The 14,091-nt window shown below is 37.4% G+C and overlaps 1 protein-coding gene across 3 annotated transcripts in view; it reads left to right on the top strand.

The window, feature by feature from the left end:
• The window catches only part of hecw1b (HECT, C2 and WW domain containing E3 ubiquitin protein ligase 1b), a 39,769-nt gene that overhangs the window by 10,612 nt on the left and 15,066 nt on the right, over positions 1 to 14,091 (top strand). Inside the window, exons 3-12 of one of the 3 annotated variants that reach the window (XM_082172930.1) lie at positions 35 to 142; positions 1,475 to 1,569; positions 3,754 to 3,829; positions 6,122 to 6,291; positions 8,249 to 8,391; positions 8,500 to 8,600; positions 9,766 to 10,917; positions 11,070 to 11,138; positions 12,465 to 12,615; positions 13,578 to 13,690. In XM_082172930.1, coding sequence (XP_082029056.1) covers positions 35 to 142; positions 1,475 to 1,569; positions 3,754 to 3,829; positions 6,122 to 6,291; positions 8,249 to 8,391; positions 8,500 to 8,600; positions 9,766 to 10,917; positions 11,070 to 11,138; positions 12,465 to 12,615; positions 13,578 to 13,690 — 2,178 coding nt within the window. Of the gene's footprint in view, positions 1 to 34; positions 143 to 166; positions 1,258 to 1,474; positions 1,570 to 3,753; positions 3,830 to 6,121; positions 6,292 to 8,248; positions 8,392 to 8,499; positions 8,601 to 9,765; positions 10,918 to 11,036; positions 11,139 to 12,464; positions 12,616 to 13,577; positions 13,691 to 14,091 lie in introns of those variants that run through there. The other 2 variants (XM_082172929.1, XM_082172931.1) reach the window with 2 other exon arrangements.

Genomic DNA, 14,091 nt, shown 5'->3' with positions numbered 1-14,091 from the left:
GAATAAAGAGGCTTTTCTTTTCTCTTTATCTTAGATGAGGTTCTTTCTGAGAATTTTCTGGATTACAAAAACAGAGGTGTGAATGGCTCCCACAAAGGTCAGATCGTCTGGAAGATCGAGGCCAACTCCTACTTCGTAGAACGTATGTGCAATTTTAATATCACATTGCAAAACATTCTTATTAAATGATGCAGCATTATAGACACTTATTTCCCACAAACAGGATGCCATTCGCTAATTTTTTCTTTTGGCTGCTATGGTAACAAACACACGAAGACAAACCACTTCCATACAAACAAAATGTTCAAAGATGTTTCAAGTCAAGAAGTGTGAAGATAAATCATTCAGGTGTGACACTCTCATTTCATGGCACGCAAAATACATTTAGTTTTAAATATAGTGTCTCATGAAAAGATGTGTGTGCCCTGTATTAATATAAAGCACAAGCCTCAGCTGTTTGAGGGTTATGTTAGGCTACGCTGTCTCTGCTTGACGGTCCTGAAATCATTCTCGTGTATTACACTGTGAGGCCATATGGCTTATATGCTGTTTCTTTTTTTCCATTTATTTTTGGCACTTTTACAGATACAGATACTAGAGAGAGAACACGCCTACATACGGACTCAAACTCACAAAACCAATCAGTTTTAAAATAGATGTTTGTTTTTTTTTGTGCGTGTTTTTTGGACAAATTAGTGATGAAGTGGGGCTTTATGAAATCCCATATTCTTGTTTTAATATTTCTCCATTCAGTTTGAATGGATCACTTTAAAAATGTAATTTTAAAAGCACGTCTAAACATTGAAGTCATAAAACGTTAACAATCGAATCGGTCTTTTAAAATGTAGTCAAATCAGAAGAAATGCATATCTTTTTCCTTTTTTTGCAACAGTGTTTTAAAGCAGGTCAGATGTCATATGTGAGAATTTTTTTATGTCCTATAACTTAAAATATATTAAAAGTAATATTACATATTATAATATTGTTTAATATTACAATATAAATTCTGGCCATTATTTGGCAAATAGCCAAATAATGAAATAGCAAGACTTTTATCACAGTATTTTCTTTTCTGTGTCGATGTGTTTCTTATTGAAAGAGGAAGTTGGGGTGGGATATATTAAAGGGCCCTTTTTTTAAAAAAAATAAAAATGGACAATAACCACATTCAACTATTTTTACCTTGAACGAAACCAGTGACGAACATTTCCAGACACTTCCTTCGCAACCAAATGATGGTTGGGGGCCTGAAAAAAAGTAAGCAACAAATACACAGATGATGTAAAATTGGCTACTTGCTATTTCTAGCTGGTGACAGCTTTTATAATTTACTAGGTGGGCTGGAAACTATTTAGACACCTTCTATAAAGCCTTTATAGGCCCATGTGAACAAGACGAGTTAAGCATATCTGAAAAAAAAAAGAGTTTTCCTCGCTGTGACCTTTGACATTTTCTGTGCTTGGCTCTTTTTCAGTGGAGACTAAAATCTGTTTTAAATATTATCATGGAGTGAGCGGAGCCCTGCGAGCCACCACACCGTGCGTGACCGTGAAGAACCCCTCCGCACCGGTGAGCAGATCGAAAAAGAAATTGTATTTTTTTTGTCATGGTTTAAATGCCCTTATTTGAGCAGTGGTGAGTAACATAAGTGTGTAGGGATCAGTCATGTGACCTCCTGATGTGTGCATCTCTGCGGCGATTCCATTGCCTGATATTACAGATGTGAGGAGAATGCAGCTGTTTTATCTTGCGTCACATTTCATCAAGAGTTTTCCAAGAGCAGGATAGTCCGTGCCATCTGTTTCTCAGAGGATTAACGCTGCAGATAATCTCAGGTTATCATTTGATGGCTTAATACAGGCCTCCATACCTCCATAAGCACAGAGTGAACCAAACTCTCTTTTTGTTTCTTAAAGGTAAAGTGTGTCATTTACACGTGATGTGTTTTTCACCTTAACATTTTATTTCCACGTGTGAAAGGAACACATTTTTATCAACTTAACAAAACTAGTTTTGCCAACACTTAGGTTCACATTACATCAATCATTTTAATTAAAGTGCCCCTATTATGCCATTTTTAATGCTAGATTTAATTTTGTTTTAGAGGTCTCCTACAATACGTTTACATGTATCAAAGGTCAAAAACACTTGAATTTTTATCATAATATATATTGAAGCATCACCCCTTTTCCAGGCCTCAGCTACAACTACAGTGTTTGAGGGCGGGTCGTTGTCCGCAGGCAGCCAATGAAGACCATAGGCTGGCATTATGCAAATTTGTTACAAACGTTTTGGCAGTTCAGAATGGGTTCTTTCTTTTGGGAGACAAAAGCTGTGTCTGAAATCGCTCCCTATCCACTATATAGTGCACTATTTAGGGTGTCGGCCATTTTGTAGTGGTGTCCGAATTCTGAGTGAACGACATCATTCCCTACATTCGTTCACTACTTTTACCCACAATCCTCTCTGAATTCGAGTGTACATCCGATATACACTTGCTGAGACACTATTTCCCACAATCCAACACGATAAGGCATAGAGCGCGAATGAAAAATAAATATGACGGCAACAATGTCACCATGGCAACGGCGCACGCGAGATAGAAAACAATCATTTGAAGGACATTTAACAATCATTTGACTGACTGGAAACCCCGCGAAAGTAATGAAAGTAATGTTTAAATAACGGAGGGGTTTTTTTTGACAGTTTTATGTATTTATTTATTTATTTATATACCGTTATATCTATATTTGAATAAACAAATGTGTTGTGTAGTGTTTTGTTCTCTTTTATTTTCACATATAAATGTAAAAAGTAAATAAATATGACAAGCAAGTCTTTTTTTTTAATCAAATAACGCAATAAACGTGAAAAATACATGCATACAATTGTTACATACAATTCATACAGCCAAAAAAGGAAATATCATTGTCCGAGCTCTCTGGCGCGTGATAATTCAGCGTCCGAATTCGCTCACTCATTTTCGTTCACTCTTTGCTGATGTAGTGCACTCAACTGCCATTCACTATGTAGGGATTAGTGAATGAGTGAACGAGTGACCGGTTTCAGACACAGCTAATAACTCTATTTATCATGCACTTTGAACTCTAAAACATTGCAGACTTTATACTTTCACAAACAGTTATTTTACACACTGCATGAAAGGTAATATTCAGAAAACAAAAGCATAATAGGTGCACTTTGAATTTTTTTTTATTTTTGATCATTGATTTTCAGAGCACTAAAGACCGACTCATCCTTGATATCTTTCTCTCTTCCTGTCAGTTTCTGTCGCACCGAATGTCCGCATCTGCTTGCGGCTTTTTGAGTTTTCAGCCAAATGAATGTGTGAAGAACATATTTCAACACTTTGGTGGTGGTTACCAACCTGTTGGCTGATTGAATTATTAGGAATGGCTGTGATGTAAGAATGGTAACGTCTGAGCTAAAAGAGTCAAGTCAAAAAGACAAATGCTTTACAAAAGATAATCTCAATTGCTGTGGCACATTTTTTTTTAAACCTTCGTGTAAAGGTTCTCTTTTTTTTTCTTTTTTTTTTTTTTTTGCAATGAGGAACAAAATTTCTATGTTTTTTTTTTTTTTCTGAGAACTGAGAGATTGTCTCAAATATGATGCTGTAAGACTGTGAGTGATTTACCCAAAAGGCTGTTGTGTCGTAATTTTTTATCAGGATATTATGCAAAAGGTGTGTTTTTCCAATGAAATCTGACGCACTGAACTTTCTGCCGTCAGGTGTTTAAGCCGGTGGCCACAGATGACGTACCTCAGAGTCAAGGCAGAAGAAGACTCATCAGCTTCTCTCTGTCAGGTGTGTGTTTCCATAAACACTGGTATGACCAGACTGTCCATCATTAAGCTTTATCAATATTCATGGGGCCTCTATATTTAGTTTATCCAGGGGATTTCATTATTGATCCAATGCTTGCAGTCTCCTGTAAACAACTATAGGAACATGTTTACCTCAATTACTTGTTTCTTTCCTTACAAAAAGACCACTTCTGCAAGGGTACTTTTGGGAAACCTGTGTTCATCTTTGTTGAGCAATTTAGGAGATTTTAAGATGCAAATTTGGTCCTGATCATGTAATGATCATATACATTATGTTCTATTCTGTTCTAATACTCTGGATTATTCTGTTTTCTTCTTTTCTCTTATTTTGTTCTATTCTGTTCTTTTCTACTTTTTGTTACATATGATTGTGTTCTTTCTGTTCTATTTTTGTAATATTCTGTTCTGTTTTGTTCAATTCTCTTTTGTTTTGTTTTATCTTGTTCTATTCTGTTTAGTTTGTTCTGTTTTATTAGGGGCAAAATACACTAAAAAGCCTATAAATCCTAAATAAAAACTCTGAACTTCACAAAAATTGGTGAGCATATGTGACATAACATCATTAACAAGCATGACAAATTTTATGGAGATCGAACCATATGTGGCGCTATAACTGTTAAAAAGCTTTAAAACCATATATTTCCTATGGTACATTGCCTATATTGACTGTAAATTGTATTTTTCATCTATTATGTCAGTGGTTACATGCTTGCTAAATAAAACGTAATAACTTTTGATGCTTTTGTGCTTAAAGGCCTTAACTGCTTGAACCCCGATAAATGCTGCTTGCAGCTTTAATTTATTTTGTTATTCTTATTTGTTCTGTTCCGTTTTGTTCTTTAGTTTATTTTGTTCTATACTGTTTTGTTTTGTTTTATTCTGTTCAAAACTATTTTGTTCTGTTTTCTCTTGTATATTCTTTCTGTTCTCCTCCATGCCTGTTTTGTTCTGCCATGTTATCTTCTGTTATATTGTATTCTGCTCAATTCTCTTCTTTCTGTGTTTCTGTTTCTGTTCCTTTTAATGCAGTTATATTCGGCATGTTCTGGTCTAAAACACACTTAAAGGGGTAACGACACGTTTTTTAAAATTGTTATTTTAATATAGTTCTTGAAGTCCAATAATAATGTTAATGAAAAATGTTTGCACACATAATAAAAAAAATAAAATAAAAAAAATATATATATATATATATATATTTTCAACCTTGATTCTGACCCTCTGTCTGAAATGATCAAATGATTACACTGTGCCTTGTTTACAAAATAATATATAATCTTCAGACGCGGGGTGCTATTAAAATAAACCATCCACTTGTTCCTGATTCTGGGATCCTTCTGAAGTCTGTACAGAGATGCAAACAAGCGGTTTAAACTGGACGCGTCAAAGCAAACGTTCTTTCACTCTTTCATTTGTCCTGTTGTCAGCAGACTTAAGCGCATGGAGTATGTCTGAAACTGAATGTACATCTGTAAACTGTATACAGGGTCAGCGTCACATCCGGTGAAGGCAAATGTCAGTCATTAAGCAACTGAATACCAGTGGGCGGGGCCTATGGTGCAATGCTGTATACTATTCGTCAATGTCTTGCTCTGGAGGCAGGCATATGCAAATGTATTTGTCTGTGTGATGTCACAAATCCCACAATATCTAAACAAATCGTTTTTGGAGCTTGATTAAATAAATGCTTTGTTTGTAATGAGAAAGACGTTTTATGCAATGAAACTTGCAGGATATTTTAGTACAAAGACCTCTTATATGTCAATTTCAAGGCCAATTTGATTTCTCATGTCATGACCCCTTTTAATATCCAGCAATATTATTGAACTGAATTGATCTGAATAATGACACCTTCTGCTTTATACTGTATGTGATTTTCTTTTCTTTTTCCCCCCAATATTCTTCAAACATCAACATTGTTATTGAACTGATTTGAGTTTGAGACTGTCTTCACTGGAGCTGCTTATAGCTGAATTGAACTTGCTTCATATTGAATGAACTTTACACAGTTATTGAACTGAATTGAATCAAAACTGATCTGAATTGAGCTGAATGATGACATTATTATCTTGCTACAGCTGCTTTACAGCAGAATTTGAATCTGTCTCATATTTGATGCATCAGGTTTGCATCATTAATCATCATTAATCAGGTTTGCACATGTTTATCACTGTGAAGCTGCTTTGAAACTATTTCTATTGTATAAAAGTAAAAATAAAGCCGACTTGACTTCTAATTCTAATGAATTGCTCTGTCTTTATGTTGTGGTCAGACTTCCAGGCCACCGGGCTGAAGAAAGGCATGTTTTTTAACCCCGACCCCTACCTGAAGATCGCCATCCACCCCGGCAAGCACAGCATCTTCCCTGCCCTGCCTCACCACGGCCAGGAGAAGAGATCAGGCATCGTCTGCAATACCATTAATCCCGTTTGGCAGAGGGAGGTATGGGAAACAAACAAGCACATACACACACACTCTATATTAAACATGCTATATATAAATCCTTATAAAACAATATCTGGCCCCACTGTTATTATTCACAGACGTTTAACCCAACGCTGCCCTTCTGTGTTTTTGTATTCCACATGGAATTTGTCATGTAAATCCTTCATTCTGCAAATTAACTTGATGCGTCACTGCAGAATCCCAAACACGGCTCACTGTCCTGCTGACTGACGGCCCGGATTTAGTTCAAATCTTTTTCTGTTTTCATTAGACAGCATGTCATCTTTGTAGGGCTGGGAATTGAGAAACGGTTCTATTTATAGACAAATATGAGAACTGTATGATTTGAGTCAGAGACAAAATCATTGGTTTAAAATGGCTCGCTCACTAACAGACCCAATTATAGAGAATATAGATACACAGTTATAACTTTTGTTTAATTAATGGTATATAAACAATGTACACCTACCTTTCAAAAGTTTGGGTAGGGTGAAAATATTTGTTTTATTGTTTTTGAAAGAAGTCTCTTATGCTCACCAAGGCTGCATTTATTTGATCAAGATACAGTTAAAACTGTGTAATATTATTACAGTATTATTATAATGGTTTTCTATTTTAACATCTTTTAAAATTTAATTTATTCCTGTGTTCAAAGCTGAATTTTCAGCATCATTACTCCAGTCTTCAGTGTCACATGATCCTTCAGAAATCATTCTAATATGCTGATTTGCTGCTCATTATTATTATTAATGTTGAAAACAGTTGTGCTGCTTAATATTTTTGTGGAAACCATGATTTTCAGGATTCTTTGATGAATAGAAAGTTCATAAGGACAACATTATTTGTCACTTTTGATCATTTTAATACATCCTTGCTAAATAAAAGTGTTAATTTATTTTAAAAATAAAATCTTACTAACCCCAAACTTTGGAACGGTAGTAGATAGTATATGTAATTAGGATGCATTATTTGGTGTTTTATCAAAAGTATTTAAGAAACCTTAAAATAACCGTAATATTTAAATGGATTGAGAATTCGAATCGTTAAATTCTTTACAATTCACATCACTACATCTTTTTGGTGCAGATGAGATGAGATCACCTGGATTTGATGGGATTGTTTTCATGTTGTAGAGTGGCTGTTTCTGGATGATATTGTCCTCCGCTAAGTGCTCTTATTAGATTTGTGATGAGTGGAGGAGATCGCCTTACAGCAGAGGATTGAAATAGGTCAAGATATGGGGAATGAATGATGGAGAGCATGTTTGTTTCCTTACTATCAGTTTTTGAAGAGATTTGAGTGAGACCCTTTGGTTAGTGCTGTATCTTTTATAGGTGATCATAATAGCTGAACTTCAGTTCTTAATTATTATAGGTTAAATTAAATTAACCTAAAAACTTAATGTTTAACATTAAAAACTTAATGTTAATGTTTTTGACAAAAAAACTAGAAGACCAATAGACATGCTATGCATCAACTGCCCATACAACTTAATATTTTAATATTTGGAGTGCCAATACAGCCAAGCTCCAAATATTAACACACACACACACCACACACACACACACACACACACACACACACACACACACACACACACACACACACACACACACACACACACACACACACACACACATATATATATATATATATATATATATATATATATATGTGTGTGTGTGTGTGTGTATATATATGTGTGTGTGTGTGTATGTGTATATATTTGGGTGGCTTTTATGACCATTTTATCTGTTCATTTAGTTTTTCTACAGTTTTTCAACATCCATCTACTGTACGATGAAGAATGACTTCTCACATTGCATTCACATTACTTTGTAAAATGTGCAATTGCTTGATACCAACAAGTTTACTTTTTTTCATATTAGGTTACAAGTTCTTCTTGAAATGATTGCAGTCTCTTCCTCTGTGTCTTTGTGTTTCTTTCTCGTAGCGCTTTAATTTTGTGTCTCTGCCCACGGATGTGTTGGAGATTGAGGTGAAGGACAAGTTTGCCAAAAGCCGACCCATCATAAAGCGTTTCTTGGGCAAGCTGTCCATGCCAGTGCAAAGATTACTGGAGAAGCATGCTATCGGGTACGTACTCACAGAGAATCAAACCTAAACTAAACTGAAAAAGAAAAATGTGTTATGCTATCGAGTTGAAATACTAATTGCAAGTTGCTTGCTTGTGTTTTGTAATAGTGATCGAGTGGTCAGTTACACTCTGGGTCGGAGGCTTCCAACAGAGCATGTCAGTGGCCAGCTGCAGTTCAGGTTTGAGATTACCTCCTCCATCCACCCAGGTAATTCCAGTTTTTATTATACCTCTCATTAAACATAATAAATCCTTAAAAGGTTAGTTCACCAAAAAATGAAAATTAGCCCATGTTTTACTCACCCTCAAGCCATCCTAGGAGTATATGACATTCTTCTTTCAGACGAATACAATCAAAGTTATATAAAAAAATTCCTGGCTTTTCCAAACTTGATAATGGCAGTGAATGGTCGTTTCTGTTTTGAAGTCCATCAAAGTGCATCCATCCATGATTAAAGTGCTCCACATGGCTCTGGGGGGTTAATAAAGGCCTTCTGAAGTTCATGTAAGAAAAATATTCATATTTAAAACTTTATCGACTAAAATAACTAGCTTCCAGCAGACGGCCTAACGCATCGATTTAGGGCGAAAGAGTGACCCTTGACCTTGACGCACAACGTAATGACGAACGTGGAAGTGCAGAGGATAGAGCAAAACAAAACACCAGTCACAAATGTCGGAGGAGCTTTAGTTTGTTGCCCAGCCCTGTTTGTGTGAACTGCGAGAGGCGTCTAAACTTACGCTACTCCTACATCCTACGTCATACATGCGCCACGGGTTACTCTTGTGGCGTAAGCCGACTTGCGTATGCGTACGGTCGTCTGCCGGAAGCTAGTTATTTTAGTCGATAAAGTTTTAAATATGGATATTTTTCTTACACGAACGCATCGCTTCACTTCAGAAGGCCTTTATTAACCCCCCAGAGCCTTGTGGATTACTTTTATCATGGATATATGCACTTTGATGGACTTCAAAACAGAAACGTCCATTCACAAATTGTAAAAAAAAATCTGGAAATCATGATAATTTTTTTTTTTTCATGATTCTTTGATGAGTTTTACGTTTTAAACAGCATTTATTTGAAAAGTTATTTATTTTGTAACATTATAAATGTCTTAACTGTCAATTTTGATCAATTGAATGCATCCTTCCGGAATAAAAGTATTCATTGCTGACCCTAAACATTTGAGCGGTAGTTTAGTTAATTATCATAAACCATCATATTATTGGCTTCTAATACTGGTCTAATCAAAACACTCATGATAACATAAAAAATTCATATGCTTGCCAGTATTGTGCATCTTGACTAGATGGTATTGTCATGTATGCATGCATTGTACCATGTAGGTCACAGATTTCTGTCCTCTCCACAGATGATGAGGACATGTCTCTTAGTACAGAGCAGCCAGTGGCAGAAGCTCAAGTCCAACCTCAAGCAGAAGACACCATGAGCTTAGACCAGGAGGCCCCAGAGTTGCCCTTAGATGGAGATACAGCTTCTGTAGAGATGCCCATGGACGTTGAATCCGGGCAAAACTGTGCAGCTGAGGAAGATGCAATAGAGGAAGAGCCTTTAGAGACAGAGCAGCAGGAGGCCGCTGCCGAGAGCCGCGAACAAATGGAGCACAACGTAGGTGGACCCAACGTAGAAGCAGAAGAGACGGTCCAAGAAGAGGCAGAAACTGATAGTGCCTTTGCCGATGAGCCTGCAGACTCTTCGGGAGCTCCTGCTGGAGTCGAAGAGGAGGCGATCTCGGACCCGCAGCCGGTTTCAGAGGAACCAGAGGTGGATCTAGAGGAAGGTTGCTCGCTCAGGATCAGAACCACACCGAGACGGAAGCCACGACCCTGCTCTTTACCCGTGTCTGAGCTGGAGACGGTCATCGCTTCAGCCTGCGGAGAACCTGAGACGCCACGCTCCCATTACATCCGAATCCACCACCTGCTGCACAGCCTGCCATCCACTCAAGCTCAACCAGGAGATGGGCTTGAGCCCGACAGGCCGCAGGGTGTAGAGGAGGAAGAGGAGGAGGAGGAGGAGGAAGAGGGTGCGACTCTTGAGCCTCATGCTTTAACTCCCAACGGCCCCCGCAGGACGCTTCCCCGCAGCCGCTCACACGAGCGCCTGTCCGACCTCATTCAGATGCTCGACGGAGATGGGCAGCCGCTCGGGGCTGAGGGCCAAACCGGAGTTCAAAGATCACCTGGGGAAAGCGAATGCGATTTGAGCCCGGTGCCCTGCTGCAGTCATATGGCACATAGGGCCTCGGGCCCCGTGCGGGCGCCGTCTCTAGACAGTGCACGTAGATCGGAGAGCACTGTGTTCTCCTCACAGGATGACGAGGACGAGATGGACAGGGTGAACGGTATTCTGGGATTTGAGGGAGAGACCGGACAAGGCGCTAAAAGCCGGGAGCCAGGGGACGGAAGCTGTCAGTGGGAGGAGGCGCCAGACAGTCACGTCCAGAGCCCACATGGCGTTATGGATAATGGAGAATCACCTGTAGCTGGTCCAAGCAGCAGGAGTAAGTAGACTGGGTTTCCATGCATACAGTAGATCATGTGTAGATCTAGGTTTTCCCTTTAGCAGATACTCTAAAGTATCTATGAAGAATGCCCTGGCTTGTGTTTGTGGTATGTTTAGGAGATTGTCCTTTGCCTTGTAACCATCCTGCAGTGAGCCAGCTACCAGCACTGCGGCCCGACCCACATCACTATCCCACCATAGATGAGCCACTGCCCCCAAGTAAGTTCTGCTGTCTCATCACGCACTGTAATCTATTCAATGTACTACAGGTGATTCGCCTATAAATTATGCATAGTTATCAAAATAATAATATATACATTAAAGAATGAACACTTTTATTCAGCTTTTATTATTATACACATTAAATGGATCAAAAGTGACATTCAATACATTTATAATGTTACAAAAGATTTCTATGAATGCTGTTGTTCTTTCTGTTTATCAATAGATTCATTCCACAGTTTCCACAGAAATATTAAGCCAGCACTACGGTTTTAAACATTGATAATAATAAGAAATGTATTTGAGCACTAAATCAGCATATTAGAATGATTTCTAAAGGATCACTGAAGACTGGAGTTATAATGCTGAAAATTCATTTAAAATTACATTTTAAAATGACATACAATATTACTATTTTTACTGTATTTTTCACCAAATAAATGCAGCCTTGGTGAGCATAAGAGAAAGAGACTTCTTACAAAAACATAAAGAAATTCAGACACCAACCTTTTTGAATGGTAGTGCATGTAACTTTTTTATATTGCATTCATTTGATTGATTTTTGTCAAACAATAATTTATAAATAAAGATTTTCAAAAACCTCAATTATCAAAAATAAAATTTTAAATGAATAATATGAGGTCCTATGTCTATTATGAAACATCAGATACTGTATGAGCAAAATGTTACTTCACAAAAACGTGAGATTGACCCATGCTTTATTTATTTGCAGAAAGTAATTGTTTTTTATATATTTTGTTGCCTTTTAAATTGGAAGTTGGATGGAAGTTCAGATGGAAGTAAATATTGCATCATCAAAACTTTGAAATCCATCCAAATATTTCACTTTCTTCTGGTTTACCGCCCTTCGTTGTATTTCAAAGCCGTAGACAGTCAAACTACAACCACTTGGACGCAAACAAACTTTCTTTTCAGATATGAGTATTTTCAGTCTCACTCACTAACCCACACTGTGAGATATTCAGCACTGATTACTGTAATGCCGTTACACACTCAAACAAGTCTGCTTTCAAAGACTTAATTGTCATGCTGCTGGTGTGTGTGTGTTTGTGTAGTGTACCCAAAAAATGAGTCAAATCTGAAACATCCTACATTGAGGGGATTTTTGAGGCGTTCTAAATAATGAAGGCACTAAATAATGCTAAATAATACTAAATAAAGTTAAAGTTAAAATATATTTAAAAAAAATTTAGCAATCAAACTTCAATACTCAAAATCAAATACTTAAATATTTTTGCCTGGCAGACCAGAATATCGACTTGGGCATCAAATGTGTGTTTGTGTTTTGTTTGGCATGCTCAGACTGGGAGGCCCGTATCGACAGTCACGGTCGTGTTTTCTACGTGGATCACATTAACCGGACCACCACATGGCAACGGCCCACGTCCGCAGCCACGCCGGATGGCCTGCGCAGGTCTGGTTCCGTCCAACAGATGGAGCAGCTCAACAGGAGGTAAACAGCACTGTTTATCAGCCGTTCCTCTTTTAACAGTTTTCTGAGTAAACCAACATTTTACACTTCGAGATACAGATCAGTTGGATTGCATTAATGGTGCTTTCTGTGATGTCAAAATGGATAGTTCTGACTCACAGATCTGATTAAATGAGCCACTGTACTCTATTAATGCACCAACAACAGCCTACATTTAGGCTAATATTACTTGATGAATGATAATTTTTTCATTTCATTATTAAAAATGTATTTATTGCACATTGGTGTCATCGTTAAGCTGTTGTTGCAACAACTGATTTTCTTACTCAGTATTTTTGTCTTGTTTTTCAGTACAGATATCAAAGCATTCTCAAGTTTATTTACTTGAGATGCAAAATGACATAAAAAAATGGTAAATGTTTTTGTCGTTCTGTTCCTCACAGCATCCTTTAACTGTGGTAAAATCACTGTATTGGTCAGCATCAAGTGGTTTATTGCAAGTTGTATATTTAGCACTAAAGGGATGTTGTTGCTGTAGTTAAAATAAATGGGCACATAACATAAGTATCTATAGCAACCTCTGTAGTAATTGCATAATTCAAAGCCAATGATTCATCAAATGCTGCTTTAAGCACAGACTCTGTCCGGTTCACATGGTATGTGTACAAGTACGTTCACATGGGCTTATAAACATGCACTCTTTTGCCACCTACAGGACAACAATATAGGATGTTGGCAAAAGTGTGTTTCAGGTCATGTTTCCACAAAGAATGTAATTAAAGGCTGTTTATTTAAGAGTCCACAAGCAGTGGATGACAGATTTAGATTATTCTTAAAGCACACAAAGCTTTACTGTACCATTAAGCACCATAAGGGATATATGTGAGGGTATGCGGGTAGAAATAGTTGTAAATTATTTTTATGATGGGAGTCTTACTGTACTGATATTTGTGACTGTAACAATACTCTTGTACGCTCGTCAGGTATCAGACCATCCAGAGGACGATGGCCACAGAAAGGAGAGACGAGGAGTCAGGCAGCCCCCGCAACGAGAGAACAGCCAACACTGAAACGGACTCGCCTCCACAAACAACCGGTAACTTCATAAACATTCAATTCTATTCAATTCACATTTATTTGTTTAAGACTTTTCACAATTAATATTGTTTCAAAGTAGCTTTACAGTAATCTGTTATCAGAGGTGACTCAAATTAATGTCTAAATGTCAAAAGTGTACAGTTCTAATATATTACAAATTATGCAGTTAGCTAATATGATGTATTCATCTAGGCAGCAACAATGATCTCACTAAAGCAATTATTACAAGTTGTGATCATAATGATTACAATATATAGAAAATTTGGCAGTGGTGCATGTTGATTCAGAGTTGGCGTCATCTGAAGTCCTCGCAGGAGTTGGCGTCATCTCTTCAGAGGTGTTGGGTCATCTGTAATCTTCGTAAGAGGCTGGATCCAAAATGAAGCTGGCGTGCTCTCT

Source organism: Leuciscus leuciscus, assembly GCF_965113295.1.
Source record: "Leuciscus leuciscus genome assembly, chromosome: 6".
NCBI classification, from domain to species: Eukaryota; Metazoa; Chordata; class Actinopteri; order Cypriniformes; family Leuciscidae; genus Leuciscus; species Leuciscus leuciscus.
The sequence above is the reverse complement of the archived record's forward strand: the minus strand, read 5'-3'. Positions and strand labels throughout refer to the sequence as shown.